Here is a 17,275-nt window from a genome sequence, read left to right as displayed (position 1 = left end):
GAAGTACGATCTTTAGTGTAGAAAACTTCATTACTCATTACAATAATATTCATAGTTTACTCATTATTTGAAAGTTAAACCTTTCGAGGTATATGTCTTTCATCAGGTCTTTATAGCTTAATTCTGTAGGAAATCTGGAGTAACATAAACCCTAAACTCCTTGAATGTCAAGCATCATGGAGACTGAATTAAACCACATCACAATCCAAATTTAAGTATACTTTACAATTGAAGTTCAAGAAATGCGGAAACACACCTATTAGACATTAGTATATAAATTTCTAGGACAAAGATGAGTCATTGTAAATTCCCAACTTAATGACATCTTGGTTAATAAAATTTAACTTCAATGTGCAACTGTATTTATCCTTCTTTTAGTTATAATAAGCTATGAGTACAAACGGATTTTTTAAGGCTATGGTGGTGATAAATATAGATTTCAAACAGCAAATTAACAGACCAAATTTTCCTATAACAATCCATAATATATAATATTATTACTCGTTCTAATGATTTATTTGGAACGTTTTAAGCGTTTCATTTGTTTATTTACAGCTCAATTTGTATAACACTTAAACTCAAGTTACCAAAAACCAAATTAGATATTTATTTTGAAACGAAATAAAACTGACCGATATTTCATGTTCACTGTTCACTACGAGAATAAACACATTACAGTAAAATGACAACTACTATTACTATAGCACTTACTAACTTGCCTTAAAATTAAACTCTATCTGACCTGATCAGGACAATTAAACAAACGAACGTTTATTTATCATTTTGAAGTCTACACAGTTCATTAATCTCAAGCAATTAAAATTAATGTTTTCCCAAAATATGTACACATTATAAAAATATGCAAACATCAGAACACATTATATATATGTGAATATATATAAATGCTAGATTTTGATTCTAAAAATGTTGCACGTCAAGGAAACAAAACTATCATAATCATACCATCCAGCTCATGGGACATTTTTACTCACAATTATTATTAAAAAAACCACAAAAGTAATAAATTAAGAATCTGTCATAAGTTCTACTCAAAACATCTGGTTAGCTGTGTACTATATTTAGCCACAATAGATATGAGCCTGTGATTAGTTTCTGAGAATCATTTGTCAAGAATTTTGATCCCTTAAAAATGATTGGCTGCCTAATATTCTGTTCATGTATCAACTGCTTGATGGAAGCACATTGCCCGTAAGTGTTAGATAAATGTAGTCTTGGTTTTCACTTTAACCCTGAAAGAAATAATCTATTTCATTTCAAAACTTGAAAAATCATTAAAAAATTAATTGATTGAGAATACATCCACCTTGACAAATATCTATAATCAATTTGTCCACGAATTTTGACCCTTACTTATAAAAAGTACGTATACGTTGACTCATTAGACTTCAACTTATACATTTACATTGAATTATTTAAGATCATTAAATGCAGCATGGATTTAGGCTCCAAACTTTCTCACTTTTGGTATATAGATTAAAATAAAATAGAACAACTATATGCAAGTATTAAGTAAACACTACACAAAAGTTAGTATGGTGCATATATGCTTACAAATATTTGAAAATCTTTTTAACAATATATTTAACATCAGTCCAGCACTTACATTTTTAAAATTCACAAAATATCTAATTCATTCGTTTGACTGCTCATATGATATTTCAGAATTTAAGAAGGATTTATTTGGATCAAAAACAATGAACAAGAAAGTTAATTGGATGTTGTAGATATATCTAGATATCATTAGTCATCATCATTAAACATTAACAAATGTTGTTGGAAAGTGGAATATTGCCAACTTACTCAGGCTAAAGAAATACAACCAGTCCCTAAGTTACACAAGTATACCCGTGAAAGTATATCAGATTTCAAACCACAGATTTGAATCGTTCAGTTATATGCTCCATACCAGGAGTCGAACTTAAGGTTTATGGAGGCAAGGGCTACCATAAAACATGTCGGAAAGCTTCTGATTTTAAACTTTTTTAGACACAATCGTTCACAATATGATGTGAACTTGATCTTGTAGAAACAAATTAGTAAATTAATTAAACAATATAATAGTCGTAAAGCTATCATTAGGATTCCATTAGTCAGGAAAACTATAACATGAAGAATTTTGGTCTGACCAGTATGGAATGATTAATACGTGAGGCGAATCCAATTCCCACATCTAGTAACATATGGTATATATAGTGTAGGAAATTACAAGCAAGATAAGATTATGTGAAACAGAACTTAATTTTTTAAGCCAAACTCAATACGTCTTTTATCAATACCGATATTCGTAGTAGTTTATTACTAAATTCCAGTCGAGTATAATTCGCGATTTTCAACATCACTTATTGGGATGCTTACATGCACACATGGCCTGACATAGGTTTGTATGAACTCAAAATGACGCACTAGGAAATAACATATTAAGAGAAAACCAACAAGAGAATAGAGGACGCAAATTGTGATTTCAGTACGAATTGAGGAAAAACCAGAAGAAAGAAACGTTGTCCAAGATTTACAGAAAGATTGAGTATGAATTAATCAGAATGACTGCAACTGATTTCGAAACGTCCCACCTTAAATTCCCAATCACAAGACTACGTTTATTTTTTAAATACCAACATGGAAGTTTGATAGTCCTGATAAGTCTCTCCAACACCCTACATTTCTTTCGATAGAAATGACTATTAAAGATAGATACAATATGACGAACACCAAATGATGTACAAATACTAGTCAATCAAGTAGCATTTTTGCTGCATTTCGCATGCTTCAATTGATTCTCAAATCTATGGTGGTAAAATTACGCCAGCAATAACGAAAAAAACAAAATATAAGGACTGAGGAAAAACTCCACGTTTTCAAGCGTATTTGCAATGTAGCCAGTAATTATGGTTATGTTTTCGTTTATTTAGTCACTCAATTGTAGATATTTTGGAAAAATTTCTATCATAGAATTAATTGGAGGTATGTCTTTTGCTATGTAATTTTTCTTCCATCATGACTGACTGTCCTATGCTTGATACATCCATAGCATGATGGAGTCATGGAAAACTACATTTTTCATGTAAGCCAGCAAAAACATATCTTCCATCATGGATTACAATAGTGCAAATAAATTCCAGCTCCATTTCGATTGATCGCCAGGTGCAAGGTCAAAATTGCAAATGAGGGTGGAATTTATCCTCACCCGATATAAGGATATTTTTTCTACTTAGGAAGTTTATTTAGTTGACCATTATAGAATCAAATCATATGATGTAATGTATTGTTTCACAAATAGACATTATAGAGTATCACTTTACAGGCTTTTGCTATTTGTCACTTCTCAGAAGTTTATGATTTAGAAATTTGGGTTGATCAGAATCCTCTTAATTTAATCAAACGTAATAAGTGATTATTGAGACACCGTCCATGAAAACTTGTTAGATAGATAGGTTAACAAATTAGAGTTGGTGACTATAAATTTATCCACAATAACTTCAGTAACTCTGAACAAAATGTCCGATAATATTGTATAGTGTTGATACTCAGTCTAATCTAACGTAATTTTGCTTGTTGTTCAAGAATTAATATTTATCTGATAAAGTTGTAATTGATTAAACGTAAATTAAGTTTAAAAGGTTTGAGGATAGGATATATGTCCCTGAATTTTCATCTCACCTGGCTCTCAATGTTCAATATATGTACAGTAATCAAGGATTTTCGGGTGTTTTTCAACAATAGTACTTTAATCAAGAAGTAATCCAAATGTAATCCGCTGCAGACTAACAGATTCGCAACTGGATAAACCTGACTAAAAGCTATGGAGACAAAACTAATATTACAAAATACTCCAGTGTAGTACTAGGTTAGAATTGACTGGTTGTATTTGGTCGAATGAAGTGTTCAGTCCCAAGAAGAAATTTCAAGGAAAAATGTTTCTTTAAGGAATTGTTATTTTTATTCATTTGATTTATGATGTTTAATTTCTCTCCCTGTGATGTGAAACGTTCGGATACTCGTCACAAGTCGTATATTGCTCGCCTTTTTTCAGTATACTAATGAGAACTATACTGGTTAGGAAACTATGTGAATAATATACCTATAGTTTAATTAATCAGTTTTGTGAAAGTTTTATGTAGTAAAATACAGGTTTGAATATGTAGTCTTCAGATTTAATTCAAACTGACTTCAAAAACCATGACTACTCTGTGCCTAGTTCATAGAAATTTGTCAATATGCAATCTCAACATATCTTACATATCGGTAATTATTTAGGCGAGACTCAGTATTAATGTTAACTCACTTCAATTTATTTATTTCTGGAAATGTGAATTATACCAAAATCTTAAAGTCCACTCACGTTCGTAAAACGTTAATGCGTACAGTAGTATATTGTCTGATGCAAATTATTTTTTTTTGATTCACGTTTCATCCGTCAAACAAATTCATTTCTTCATTAAAATAATGTGTAAATGACTAGCTTAGAAAATTGTTATACAGACTGAGGGAATAGTATGGCCTATGATTCAACTTAATCATTAATTCCAACATTCAAATTTAGAAAAATCAAAATTTATTACGGTTATATGGGAATGTAAGAAAGGAATTTTAGCTTAAACTGAAACTTTGTTTTTAAATCGATAACCTTGCCTAAAGCTAGTTCTTAATCGATAAACGAAAAATACGAAACAATGGAAAACTACTTTATGTCGTATAAATTTCAAAAAATGTCAAGTTTCTTAGGACCACACAGTAAAAGATGTAAATGCCTAAACACCATATATGAGAAGACATTACTGAATAAATTAAATAGTGTAATATTATCATCAGTGTGTGACGGAAAATAAGTCGAAACTATGAGAATCTCTTGATAAAACCCCTAAGTAAATTAAATGTATTTATTAACAACCCATTCAATGCATAAAGAAACCACCAAGTTTGTAATACTACTTTAGTACTCCAACCTGGGTGGTACAACTAGCGTTCACACAAAACGTGAAGCCCAGAGTTAAATATATGAGTGAGTAATTGGTAATTCAGTTACATTAAAACCAAAACTAATTAATATATCTCGATAGACCAATGAAAAGACGAAATTGATCTGAAATTGTTCGAAATGTATAGTACAAATACATCACCTTTCTAAAAGGGACCAAATGCTTTAATTAATATATACCGTATATATGAATCCATGTTTATAAAGCCACTTTATTTACTGTGAAACAAAATTGTGTACGACTTTTGGCGAAATCCTTATGACACTACGGATGAACTTAGATTTCTTGCGATTAGGAGATTGTATGTTGCATGAACTTTTAAAGACACAACACACATAATAGAAGACTTACTTCTAGCAGAATCAGGAAGGCGTTTCAGAAAACGATCCGTTACATCAAATTCATCATCCAAAGTGACTGATAAAAGTTTATATGCAGCTTTAACTAAGAACTTCTGTAATATTAAATGTTGAAAGACACCAGCCATTCCTGTATGCCCGACCACACCTTCTCGACGTCTAACATTCCTAGTTGTAACTATGGCTATAGGTGTTTGTTGGTCTGGCAACCACCCATAGTGCTTTAAAGTATTGCCAAAAACCCATTCCAAATCAGAATAAGTAAATAAGACGCGTGTAAGCATTCCATATTCAAGTTTATCACTAAGCTGATGGGCAAAGCCAGCAGGAGCTACAATAGGGACATTGTACATAGCAGTACTGAATCTCGCAGCGTTAGCCAGAGTAAAATCATTTAAAGGGCCAAAAATTACATTCACTCCATTCGAATTTAGCTGGGTTAGTAAGGCAAGTGCGTCACATGCAAGGGCATCAATGTATAGTATGAGTACTGTAGTAAAACTGACACCTCCAAAAGCGGGAAATGATTGTATATCTTCGAGAGCCAGATCAATTGCAGGAAGGACCTGAGCAAAATTATCCGGTCCCAACGGTCCAAGTTGTACTCCCAGATGCACATTTGTGATATATCTAGCATTAGGACCTTTTGGTTGTAGGCGAGCCTGTTTAAGACGTTTTTCATTGATTAAATTTGATTTTGCAGAAACATGTTTAAAAGCTGAATGAAGTTCCTGGAGCTTATATTTACGTTCCGGTAAGTTAGGACTATCCGGTGGCTTACATATTTGACCATCATGTGCAGACCCAGAAATCTGAATTAAAAGGATCAAAATAAGTGTAGTGATGACATGTGGAAACAAAAAATTCCAAGTTTTGAATGTTAGGATACTAGAGCTTGATGGAATTTGACTAAAGAGCCACATGAATCCAGTAGCATGAGTGCTATAATTGAGAACATAAATTCCTTATTTGAATGGGTACGAAGGACAACTGATCTCTTTTTAATGACATCGCAAATACGTACATCTGTAACTAACTAGAAATTTAATTCGTGTGCCCCAGTTTTCTCAGCTAGATGAATGGCCCTAATGTATTAAAAATATGATTGGTTAATCTCAAGGTGAAGGTCACATAAATTTTTTCGCTAGGCTAATATCTAGGGCAGTAGTAGTTATTTAGCCAATAGCAAATCAGAAGGAGTTATGGGTTGTCAACTCTTTATTCATACTGGAAAACAAAATTCAAACCAAGGTCAGATTAATCCAAACCACAAAATTAAGAGATGACAGGTAAAGCTCAGTTACTTACACACAGACGACCTTTGACTTAATTTTATCTTCAGTAAAACACTATTTAGCCACAGGCCTAGCGCTGTTGGGTGCAGAATGGCACAAATATATAAACATTTATTTCGATTGCATTTTAATTCCCCCCTACTCCGCACATTTAGAAAGCTTAGGGTTAGCTGTAGCAACTAAAAATATTTAACTGATTATTACTTAGTAAGAGAAGTCGGAATGAATTTTTATCACTTCTCGATCGTACACAGAAATATGCCGTCGGACAAATGTTATTTACCTGGAATCTTAGGGTGTGAAACCCATATTTACTATACACATTATGTCAGTCATCAACACCGAAAGGGAATAATTTTTACTACAATTAAAGGATTTACTACCAAACATTCAAATTAGGTGTTTGAAACTTCGGACGTCGTTGAAATAAAGTCACTATCAGGGCAGAATTTTTGGCCTATACTATAATTCATATTTTGGAACACTGTTCATATAGTCCAGAAGTCGTATACTTTGAGAAATAATTGTAATTTTTAGTTCTATCTAGCTCTTAAAAACTGTTACGACCTCGAACACAAAATAACGTCGTCATAATCTCAGTTAAGATACACTATAAAGTTTCATTGAAATTCTGTTTTCTGAGATCTTATCCATTTTTTATTCTATGTATAGTGAAACGAAACAGTACTGTACTTTTAGTAAAATTCAATATTTTCATTCTCATCCAAGAAAGATAGTGTCAAAAGCGAATCTAGACATGTCAGATTATCTAGTCTATAGTGGCTAGCTATTCGTTGTAGAAAGTTAAACTTTTAATATACACAAAAGTGACTGAACTTAAAAGTCTATTCATTGCTTCTATTAACGCCATACACCAGGTAGTAGGAAACGATACGTGATACAGATCTCGAGAATGTATAAAACCAACAATTTTCTTTATTTTATTGTTATCCAGTCATTAACGTTAACTTATTTGAAAACGTGTGTCCCCGATACAATCGTTTCTTGTTAACCGATGGTAGGTAAGCAGTTTCATGTAGTCATGTTCATACTGGAAACTTTACCATATTTCTATAGATAACCGTGTTTCACACAAAGTCTATTGTGTTAGTTTTATCTCATCTTATTGACTCCGATTATTGGATTACTAACAAGAGCTTGTTTAAATATATCTATTTGTAAATGTAAAGATTTAATGACAGACTATCAGAAATACAAATACTCTTAGATTTTTGATTGAAATCATGAATTGATGAACGTTAGACCACTATTGGAAGCCTGGAAGCACTCGACACCCGTCTAGTCCTAGTATGGGACCCTTCAGCGGTGCGTATCCATGATCCAGCACGAGGGATCCGAACCCAGGACTTTCGGTCTTGCGCACTAACGCTCAACCTCTAGACCATGCAACAATATAAATGTCTAACTTCAACCAATCCACGAAATCGCGCGACGATCTTCCATTGTCTGAAGTAGATACCTGTCCCTACCTGGCATGGATTAGCTTCACTTCACAATCTCCACAACCCCTTGCTGATACCCTTAAATTTTCTTTCATTTATTAGAATAGAAATCTTTTAATTATGCTCTTGTAAATTGTGTTATCTGCTCGCTTTATGATACTTTTAACAAATATCACTTCAATTAGGCATTGATTAACGAATAACCAAAGATCAATGAAAATCTAATTCAAAACAGGACAAGACAGGAAAATATTAACTAGTTAAGTACCAATCTAAACCAAGTTAAAGTTATATGTTAAAAATCAATAACTGGAAGTTCAATAAATTAAATGACTTTAAATTGAATACAATGAGACAAAATTTCGTTTATCTTCTTTCAAATCTTCATGATTTGTTATATTTGTAAGCGATATTTGTCAAGGATTGATCTCAGTAGGAATAGCATTGAAAACTAGATGGCATTGGACAGCTGTTTCGTCCTAGTATTTATTTGTTTTCTTTATTATTTTACGTCCTCCCTGTTCATTTTGTTATCTGTCCTTTTTCTCTTGTTTTAGAGTGCAACAACTTAAATTAATGCATTTTATCATTGTGTTCGCCTGTATATCCATATAATTATTTGTCTATTAATTATCTAGACAAATTGAAACTATAACCGATCATTATGCATTAAAACATTGATGGCTAATAATTCAAAAGTATATCATAGGTTTTAATTAGCCATTATTTGATACGTATACATAAATCTAAATGTAATGGATACAGAAGTGTTAACAATGATAGTATCTTTATATAATCCTCTGTTGTTAAATACTTTCGAGGAATATAATGATTTTTAGTATGCACAAAAGTTATTATATAATTTGCCAGACATTCGTTCTGATGATATCGTTGCTTACCTGTGATGAATTAAGATAAATAAAGGGAATAATCAAACCACATTTTATTTATTTGAATCGAAAAGTGGATTCTGTTCAGTTGGTCGTCTTAATGTTTCTTCTGTCCTAGTGTGGTACTCTAATTAGGTTCAGTCATGTTGAGATTGAGCTAAATACTCTCTAATAGAATTGGATAGTCTTTACGTTTTGTCACAAATTAACTGAACTTCCGAATTCTGACGAAGTGATTTAATTGTATTCTGCCTTTCAAAAAATGTCAAATCCCTGGGTTCAATTCGTGTTTGGTGAATTCATATTTCAAAGGATTCACATACTACGACAAAACAGCCATTTATCCTTCTCATCTCATTCATTGGTAACTTCCCATCAAAATTGTTATAAAACCTTGATCAATGTCGTTTAAACACAAACAGAATAGTAAAAGAATCAACTAACATCAATTGATAATAATAGTTTATCCTTCTTGTTTAACATTTTTGGGAAACAAAAAAGTTAAAATTTACAATTTCCTGATATTTATAAAGAGAAAAGTACATTATAATTCTTTTCCATCTTTTTCTTTTACTTAAAAAATTCAGAAACCAATACATATAGGATCAAATAAAGGGGGTATTTTCATCTAAAAACTATCATTACATTTGCTATTAGTATTGTATTAAAGGATAAGAAATATATATTCTTGAAAAAAGAGGGTTCATATCCGTTTCTTCATGAATAGATGATATAATTTATTTATTTATTATTATTTCATAACATTTATATTTGTAACATTGTTGGTTATGATATTGAAAAATAACAATCCTATAGAGATCATAAAATCTATTTAGATGGCTATACAAAGATAAAATAGTTATCCTATACTTCTTGATAATCAACAATTGTTTAAGGTCACCCTATAATGTAAACTATTAAGTTGAACAATTTTTACAAATTCGATTCCCATAATAGGACGAAACGGCCGTCCAGTGCTTCCAGGTTTTCCATAGTGGTCTAGTTTCAATTGGCTCATGATTTCAACTATGAAAATACTAAATTCTCCACAAACTCCCCTCTGATCAAAAACTCAATTCCATCAATAATATTAGTTCTGTTGTAACAATATACTCTTTTTGTAACATTTGATTGATTCACTTAGGCCTATGATATATTTAACCCTGCCTGTAGCTCTCCTAGAATTACTGCCGGTCCTAAGCTCGGATAAATGAGGAGGGTTGTGCATGGGGTTAGCCACCCCATCCCGTAGAAAAACTAACTCGCTAAAAAAAAACGCTAACCAGAAAAAAACGCTAAATATGATATATTTGAAAAAAGACTTTAATTATCATTATTTTGAATTTAGAGTAATGTATTCAAAAAAAGTTTTTCAAATACTATTTTTATCGTGATCCTGATTTTATCGCTTTTGATTACTGTCTCATGATATTTAACACACACACACACACATACACACATATACATACATACACACATATTATTATTATTAGTAGTAGTAGTAATATAAGAGAATTGTTTCCACTTTACATTTTTGATTGCTAATCATATGATGTCATTCACATCTCAACTCCTGAATTAATCATATTTACAATTACTCAGATGACTTTAATAAATGAATATATAGTACGTTTTAAAAAATCCCCTTCTCTTCATGAGTGTTTATTTGAAATTTGAAGTTTAAATACTTCTTATAAATTGTATCTAAATAGTTGAGATCTTCTCTAAAGATGATGTAACTGACAAATTACTAAAATATATTTAATATATATCACTTAAAATGAAACATATAGAATGTCATTCAGAAAATAAAATTTTAAAACTACAAATTAAAGTTTTATTGAGATCATGGATCGATCAATGCTAGGCTGCCATTGGAAAACTAAAAGCAATAGACGGTTGTTTCGTTTTAGTACGGGACTCTTCAGCAGTGAGCGCTCAAGATTCCACATGTGGGACTCAAATCCATGACCTTTGGTCCGGAGCGCGAACGCTTAACCCCTAGACTACTGAGACGACATCCAACGGTGTTAATGTCTAGCTTCTACCAGTCCATAATATCGAGTGGCCATTTTCCATTGCCCCCGGTGGGTAACTACCTCATAGCCGACACGATTGAACTCTATTGGTCACGGCTTCTTACTAGAAATCTGAGAATTACTTCTGGAAGCGACAAATTTGAGTGACCACTTGCTTCATATTCATGTGAGTAAACTTCAGTTGGTTGCCAAACGTCATAACATACCAATCACTACATGCAGACAATTATGGATGAATAGTCATACTAAAATTCTGCGTAGGGATATTACACAGAAAATTAGAACATATTAGATGCTTAGCACCCAAATAATTCAATAATCAATAGATAAGTTGAATTGTAAGTAGTAATGGGATTCAGGATGTGCATTTCATAACACTGGTAACTTTTTATATGGATTTACCTCAATCTTAATGTTGATATTCACACTGAGATTTAAACCCACTCAGAATGTACACATTCCATCGGAGACTCATCAACTGTAGTCGTGAGCAACAATAATAGCAACAACAACAACGGAAAATTACAAATCTTAATTAATGATCGATCGATAAATATGGTCGACTAACCAGCACAAAAAACGGTAGCAAACTAGTTCATGCTAGTAATATGCTTCCTGAAATAATTTCTCTGCTTACTTATTTTGTATTATTTTAATCAAAATAGAAACATTATTGATAAGAATTAGAAGATTTAATCAGATAACATAACAGTAAATAATTCCATGTAAATCTCTTATACTAATTACTAACCAACATTTCAAGAGGAGCGACGAAAAACAGAAAAATCGTTGAACGAATTTATCGGAGTGAAGAAATAATCTAATTAAGCTATTACTATTTTGCAACTTACTACGCAAAATGTTGATATTAAATGTAATGAATTTTACTACTTACTGGTAATTACGAATAATGGAAAGAATCCAATCAGCACCTATCCTAAGAATAAACAAACATGGTTCTTGTGAACTAGAAAAAAATTAATATGCAGAGTTACATTCTTAACGTAAACAAACTACTTAGGAATAATCCATTGAGAATCTACTAATAATTTCTTCCTTAAATATAAATTTGATGTAAACTATTTTAGATTATATAGAGTGTTCAATATTAAAAAACCAAAAAGAGAAGATAATTAATGACAAATTTTCTTACATCTTGTATGAAAAAACAACAATTTCATTTAAATGAACTTGTTAACTCATTCTTCTTGGGTTCTTCAATGATTTCGTGGTGAGAAAGGTCATTTATAGTAGTAGTAGTAGTAGTAGTAGTAGTAGTAGTAGTAGTAGTAGTAGTGGTAGTAGTAGTAGTAGTAGTAGTAGTAGTAGTAGTAGTAGTAGTAGTAGTAGTAGTAGTAGTAGTAGTAGTAGTAAAACGTCTTCAACCACATTGCTTAACCTTATAATATCAAGTTTTGTCAAGGTTAAATGAAACTTAAAAGCCGTTTTTATTTTAGAAAAAATTAGTCTAGTTGACTGACTGGTTAATATTCAATTAACTCAAGGATGGATTGTTTTTCTCTGTAGATAATCTTTAGATTAAAGTTATGTGAAGATAATTTTGTGACATAGTCAAGACGATCCATAAGGACAATGTCACCAAATTATCTTCGATATTATCTAATCCTGTTATATGTAGATATCAAACTATTCGTTCTAATATTGACGAATATTCGTATAAGAATCAATTTTGTCTGGCTATTATGCATCTAAAGATATATTAAATAGTGTACTTTGATTATTTACATTTGTAAATATCGAAATTCAATATATGGTTTAACTAGACTTTAGTGTTCTTCACGCTTAAACTAGAACTCGGTACCTATTGATTTGTACTGTAGTAAACGAGAACACAAGTAGGGACAGTTGAATGTATTTGAACATAAAATTGCACAATGTCTTAGTAAAATCTGAGAAGTATAAAGTAAATACTTAATTTGCAAAATGTCAATTAATCGTCTCAAACTTCATTGTTCTTTTGTTTCAACATCGGTCTTTCTTTGTTCTCGTTCTCTTTCTTCGATCTTCTTAACCTTCTGCCTCCAGGCACTTTCGATTGACGATAAATATTATTTATATCTGTCGACATCATTAGCACACACCACAGTACTCTAGAGTTTTATTCACTAAGCTACAGTCACGAAACTCATAAAACATGAGTCTTGGAATTCACTCCTAGCCATGATTCAAAATACAATCACCATACAAACTAAAGTAATATCTAAACACCGGTTTAGAAAACCTAAATACTGAAAGGGCGTGATCAAATAAACCGTATATATCATAATGGTAAAGTGCAAACGTTTACAACTAGTAATAAACTTCGATATAGATTCAGAGTAATTCTTGAGGTTTAGAGAAAACTATATTTTTCTTTATGTCAGTGATGAGGTTATTTTCGATGGACATCTATTAATATACACTAGATAGAAGAGCATAGACCGCTTATCAGCATTCTCCATTCATCTCTTTCCTGAGAAATCCTTTCCACTTGTTTCTAGTTGCTATTCATTCTTTGGATGTTTACTTCCAATTCCCAACGAAGCGTGTTCCTTTTTCTTCCTCTTTTCCGTTTCCCTTCACGATTCCAAGTTAGGGCTTGCCTCATGTTGTAGTTTGATGATTTCCGTAATCTATGTCCTATCCACTCCTAGCGTCTTTTCCTAATTTCCTCTTCAGCTGGAAGCTGATTTGTCCTCTCTCACAGAAGGCTGTTGCTGATAGTATCCAGTCAATGAACATTCAATGTCTTGTGTAGACACATGTTTATAAATACTTGTACTATTTTTATGATGATTGTAGTGGTTCTCTATGTTTCAGCTCCGTGCAGTAGGACTAAATGTCTTAACGTTCGTATTACAGATTCTCACTTTTATAATGGCTTGCAGACAGTTGTTTTGAGTTCCATATATTTTTCAATTGTAGGGTTGCGGTCAAATCAAGACATGATATCAGTTCATGAATTCAATGACACCTGGACTGATGTTTGTTAATATGTACAGATTACATGGTTGGAGTCGGCATGAATATCGTAACCAATGGTCAATGAATGACATAGCTCATTTATTTTTTGTCTTCTTTCAAGTCCTCAGATTGTAAATTCCTTGTTGGTTTTTATCATTATTTCACCAATTTGCATTTTCTTCTCGATTCGTATCTTTGACGCCTAATATTTCCTGTTGCCACAGATACTGTTACTACCTCCACTAATCTGGGATTTGGCCTGACAATTTCGTCCCTCTGTGTGGCATCTTGAACCGACGTACATATGTACCAGGTTCACAGTCATAAAGTATTACTCCCATACCCGTGGTTGAAAACTGACTCTACATATAACTGATTTACTGTAAGCGTGTACAACTCGTCTAATTTCACTTTTGGTTTAACGTAGAGGATTAAAGTCAACATATTCCCGTAGTCTGCCTGTTTCCATGTAAATTTTTAAAATTTTAAACAATTCATCCTTTCTATCAGACAATTTCAGAGTATAGTCAAAGATATTTACGTTAAACGACATAGATTCCTTCAATATTACGAAAGTATCTGTACACAAACCATTTAAGATTGATATAAACTCCATCATTCACTACGGTTTCTTCATCTCGTAACTAATAACTTACTATTGAACATTTTATTAAAACTTCTCCAAATTAATTCATCTTTTCACAACTTATTATTAGAAGTAAAGGTAATTTAAAGAAATTTATAGAAGACGCAAATGAAATGTCCTATAATTATGTATTTATGAGCGGCAGCAGTGGTGGTCGTGATCGTGAGAATATTGGTAACAAGAGAGAAATAATAATTACAATCAAAAAAATATTGTCTACCTTGAAGAATAAAACAACTCAGTCAGTTTTTAAATATAAAAACTTGAAAAAAATATTCTTTTTCTACTGTTTACCGTTGTTTTCTTGAATTATCAGCTAGTAGATAAACCTTTGATGTTTTAACGAGTGTAAAAATAATTCATTATCATTGGTATTATTTTAGAATGACGAAAAATACGTTACAGTACTTGTCACTTCCTGTTTCACATGTTTTCTTAGTTTCTTTTTTCCTACCTCACTCATTACTTAGTCTTTTTAAACCTACATCTCATTTTTTACTTCAAAATATGTTGAATATTTTATCATTCTTTTTTTTGTTGAGGAAATGAATAAAATAAATTTAGATTCTGTTGCTGTAGGTGTCTTAATTTCTTATTCACTTTACAATTTAGTAATACAAAATTAAAATAATTATTGATTTTATTAATATGAGGATTTGTGGAGATTGTGGTATTTTCAATTAAATTCACGATTCCCTCATTTGCACACTGGCGCTTAGCTTCAAGATGGATTTCCTGGTGTTCTAATGAGAATCCGTGACCAGTGGAATCCAATCCGTGTCGATTATGAGGCAGTTGTCTACCTCAGACAATCGATGAAGTGTTGAGCAAGATCATGAATAGATTGAAGTTGGATAGTGACACCGTCGGATACTGGCTGAGTGGTCTAGAGGTTAGACATTTGTGCGTGATACCGAAGGTTCTGGGTTCGAGTCCTTCGTGTAGGATCGTGGATCCGCACTGCTGAAGGGTCACATACTAGGACTAGACGGTTGTCAAGTGCTTCCAGGTTTTCAATGGTGTTCTAACTTAGATCGGCTTGTGAATTCAATTGAAAATAATTGGATTTGTTTTGAAAACACTGTATATAGTGTAGGAGAGATATTGAAAAATGTTTCTTCATCATAGATCTGAGATTTTAAACAAAAATTAACTCTAATTAATTTTCTGGTAGGTTATAATAAATATAAGCTTACCGAGTTGAGTCATTTTGAGAACGTAATAAATACCATCATTGGCATCATTTATTAGCTGAGTAGTATCACGAAGTTAATAAATTTTAAAATGTAAACGATAGTATTCAAACTTAATGGTTCAAAAGTATCATACCTTTCATTACACCTGGAAGTCATGGATTTCATGATGTGGAAGTCCATTGCTGAAAATATCCAAACTAGGCCAAACCAACTACACGGAATGCATAAGTTTGCAATAAATGTCTATTGAATGTTAGTGTTCGATGAAAATAAAATACTGATGATTTGGCAAAATATGATAAAGATAATTTTACTCTTTAATACTTTATTTGAATTGTTAAGTTCTCAATTATTAAATGAAGGACAGCTATGAACATAAGTATATTTCTTGATTCATTAGTAATATTAGGATAAAAAACAGTTCGAAACACATAAATCTTTGATTGTGTTTGATTGTGGTCAATGAGACTGAATGTTTTACATTGTCTGAAACCTTTTATCCGGATAAACCCATATTTAAGTATTAGTGTTTATACTAATAGCAAATACAGTTTCAAACATGATGAGATTTTTCGGCAAACTTTTATTTCATAATAACTAATTGAATAAGACATAAATGACTTGACTTAGCAATCATATTTGTTAACACTTACTGTTGTTCAAGACAATTGGTCTGAGTCTAAAATTCCTCACACTACGGGAATAAGAAAAATTAAAGAGACAATATTGATTCAGTGTTTCACGTGATACTGACGACAAAGTAATTCTTTTCAAATATCATTATTGTCTGCAAAAGCGATGCTAGTCACCAAATCGTTTAAACCTTCGTCAAATGATACTTGATTGAAGTGATTTAACTGCATATAAACATACATATTTCCTTAAATTAACAATTCAAACAGAATATCTTGAATTCAGTTTAATCCGTTCAGTTCTTATCAGCTGTTTACAATCTGCAATATTTCAAAATCAAAATTACAAAGAAAGTCTAAGACGTTTATGGTTATGAAGTCGTTTATAAGATCAGTATGATATGGTAAACATTGAAATAATGTTAGAAAGAACGAATAAAAAATATTACAAATCAATATCACACATAGAAAAAGGTTCTAGAATATCGGTTACGAAGGTTACAGAGGAGAAAAGAATGTAATCAGTTACTTAGTTAATGAAATGACAGAAATAAAAAGAGTGTTTATAATCATCCCGAATAACATGCGCTAAGCATAGTTAGCTTAAAATAAGATATTATTTCTCAAGAGAATTAAACAAGTGATAAAATGATGCCGAAGAAAGCCATGAAGAAAAATTACTTTGTGAAATAACGTTTTTATTATCCAGGAAAGGAGAGGCAGACCACTTTGAATACAAATGCCTCGATAAATCTGACAATCTGACACTTTGTTCGTTTATAAATGAATGATAG

The 17,275-nt window shown here is 31.7% G+C and overlaps 1 protein-coding gene across 1 annotated transcript in view; it reads right to left on the bottom strand.

Moving 5' to 3' along the window:
* Positions 1 to 9,487, bottom strand: part of Smp_142620 (protein kinase) — a gene marked incomplete at both ends in the record, with an annotated part of 120,797 nt that extends 111,310 nt beyond the window's left edge. Inside the window, 2 exons of the mRNA XM_018794167.1 lie at positions 5,349 to 6,168; positions 9,449 to 9,487. Of these exons, the coding sequence (XP_018648606.1) occupies positions 5,349 to 6,168; positions 9,449 to 9,487 (859 nt within the window). The remainder of the gene's footprint in view (positions 1 to 5,348; positions 6,169 to 9,448) is intronic.
* Between the last annotated feature and the right edge of the window lie 7,788 nt (positions 9,488 to 17,275).

The sequence above is a fragment of the Schistosoma mansoni genome, chromosome 1 (genome assembly GCF_000237925.1).
Source record: "Schistosoma mansoni strain Puerto Rico chromosome 1, complete genome".
NCBI lineage: Eukaryota > Metazoa > Platyhelminthes > Trematoda > Strigeidida > Schistosomatidae > Schistosoma > Schistosoma mansoni.
Note: the sequence above shows the minus strand (reverse complement) of the source record. Positions and strands in the feature narration are given on the sequence as shown.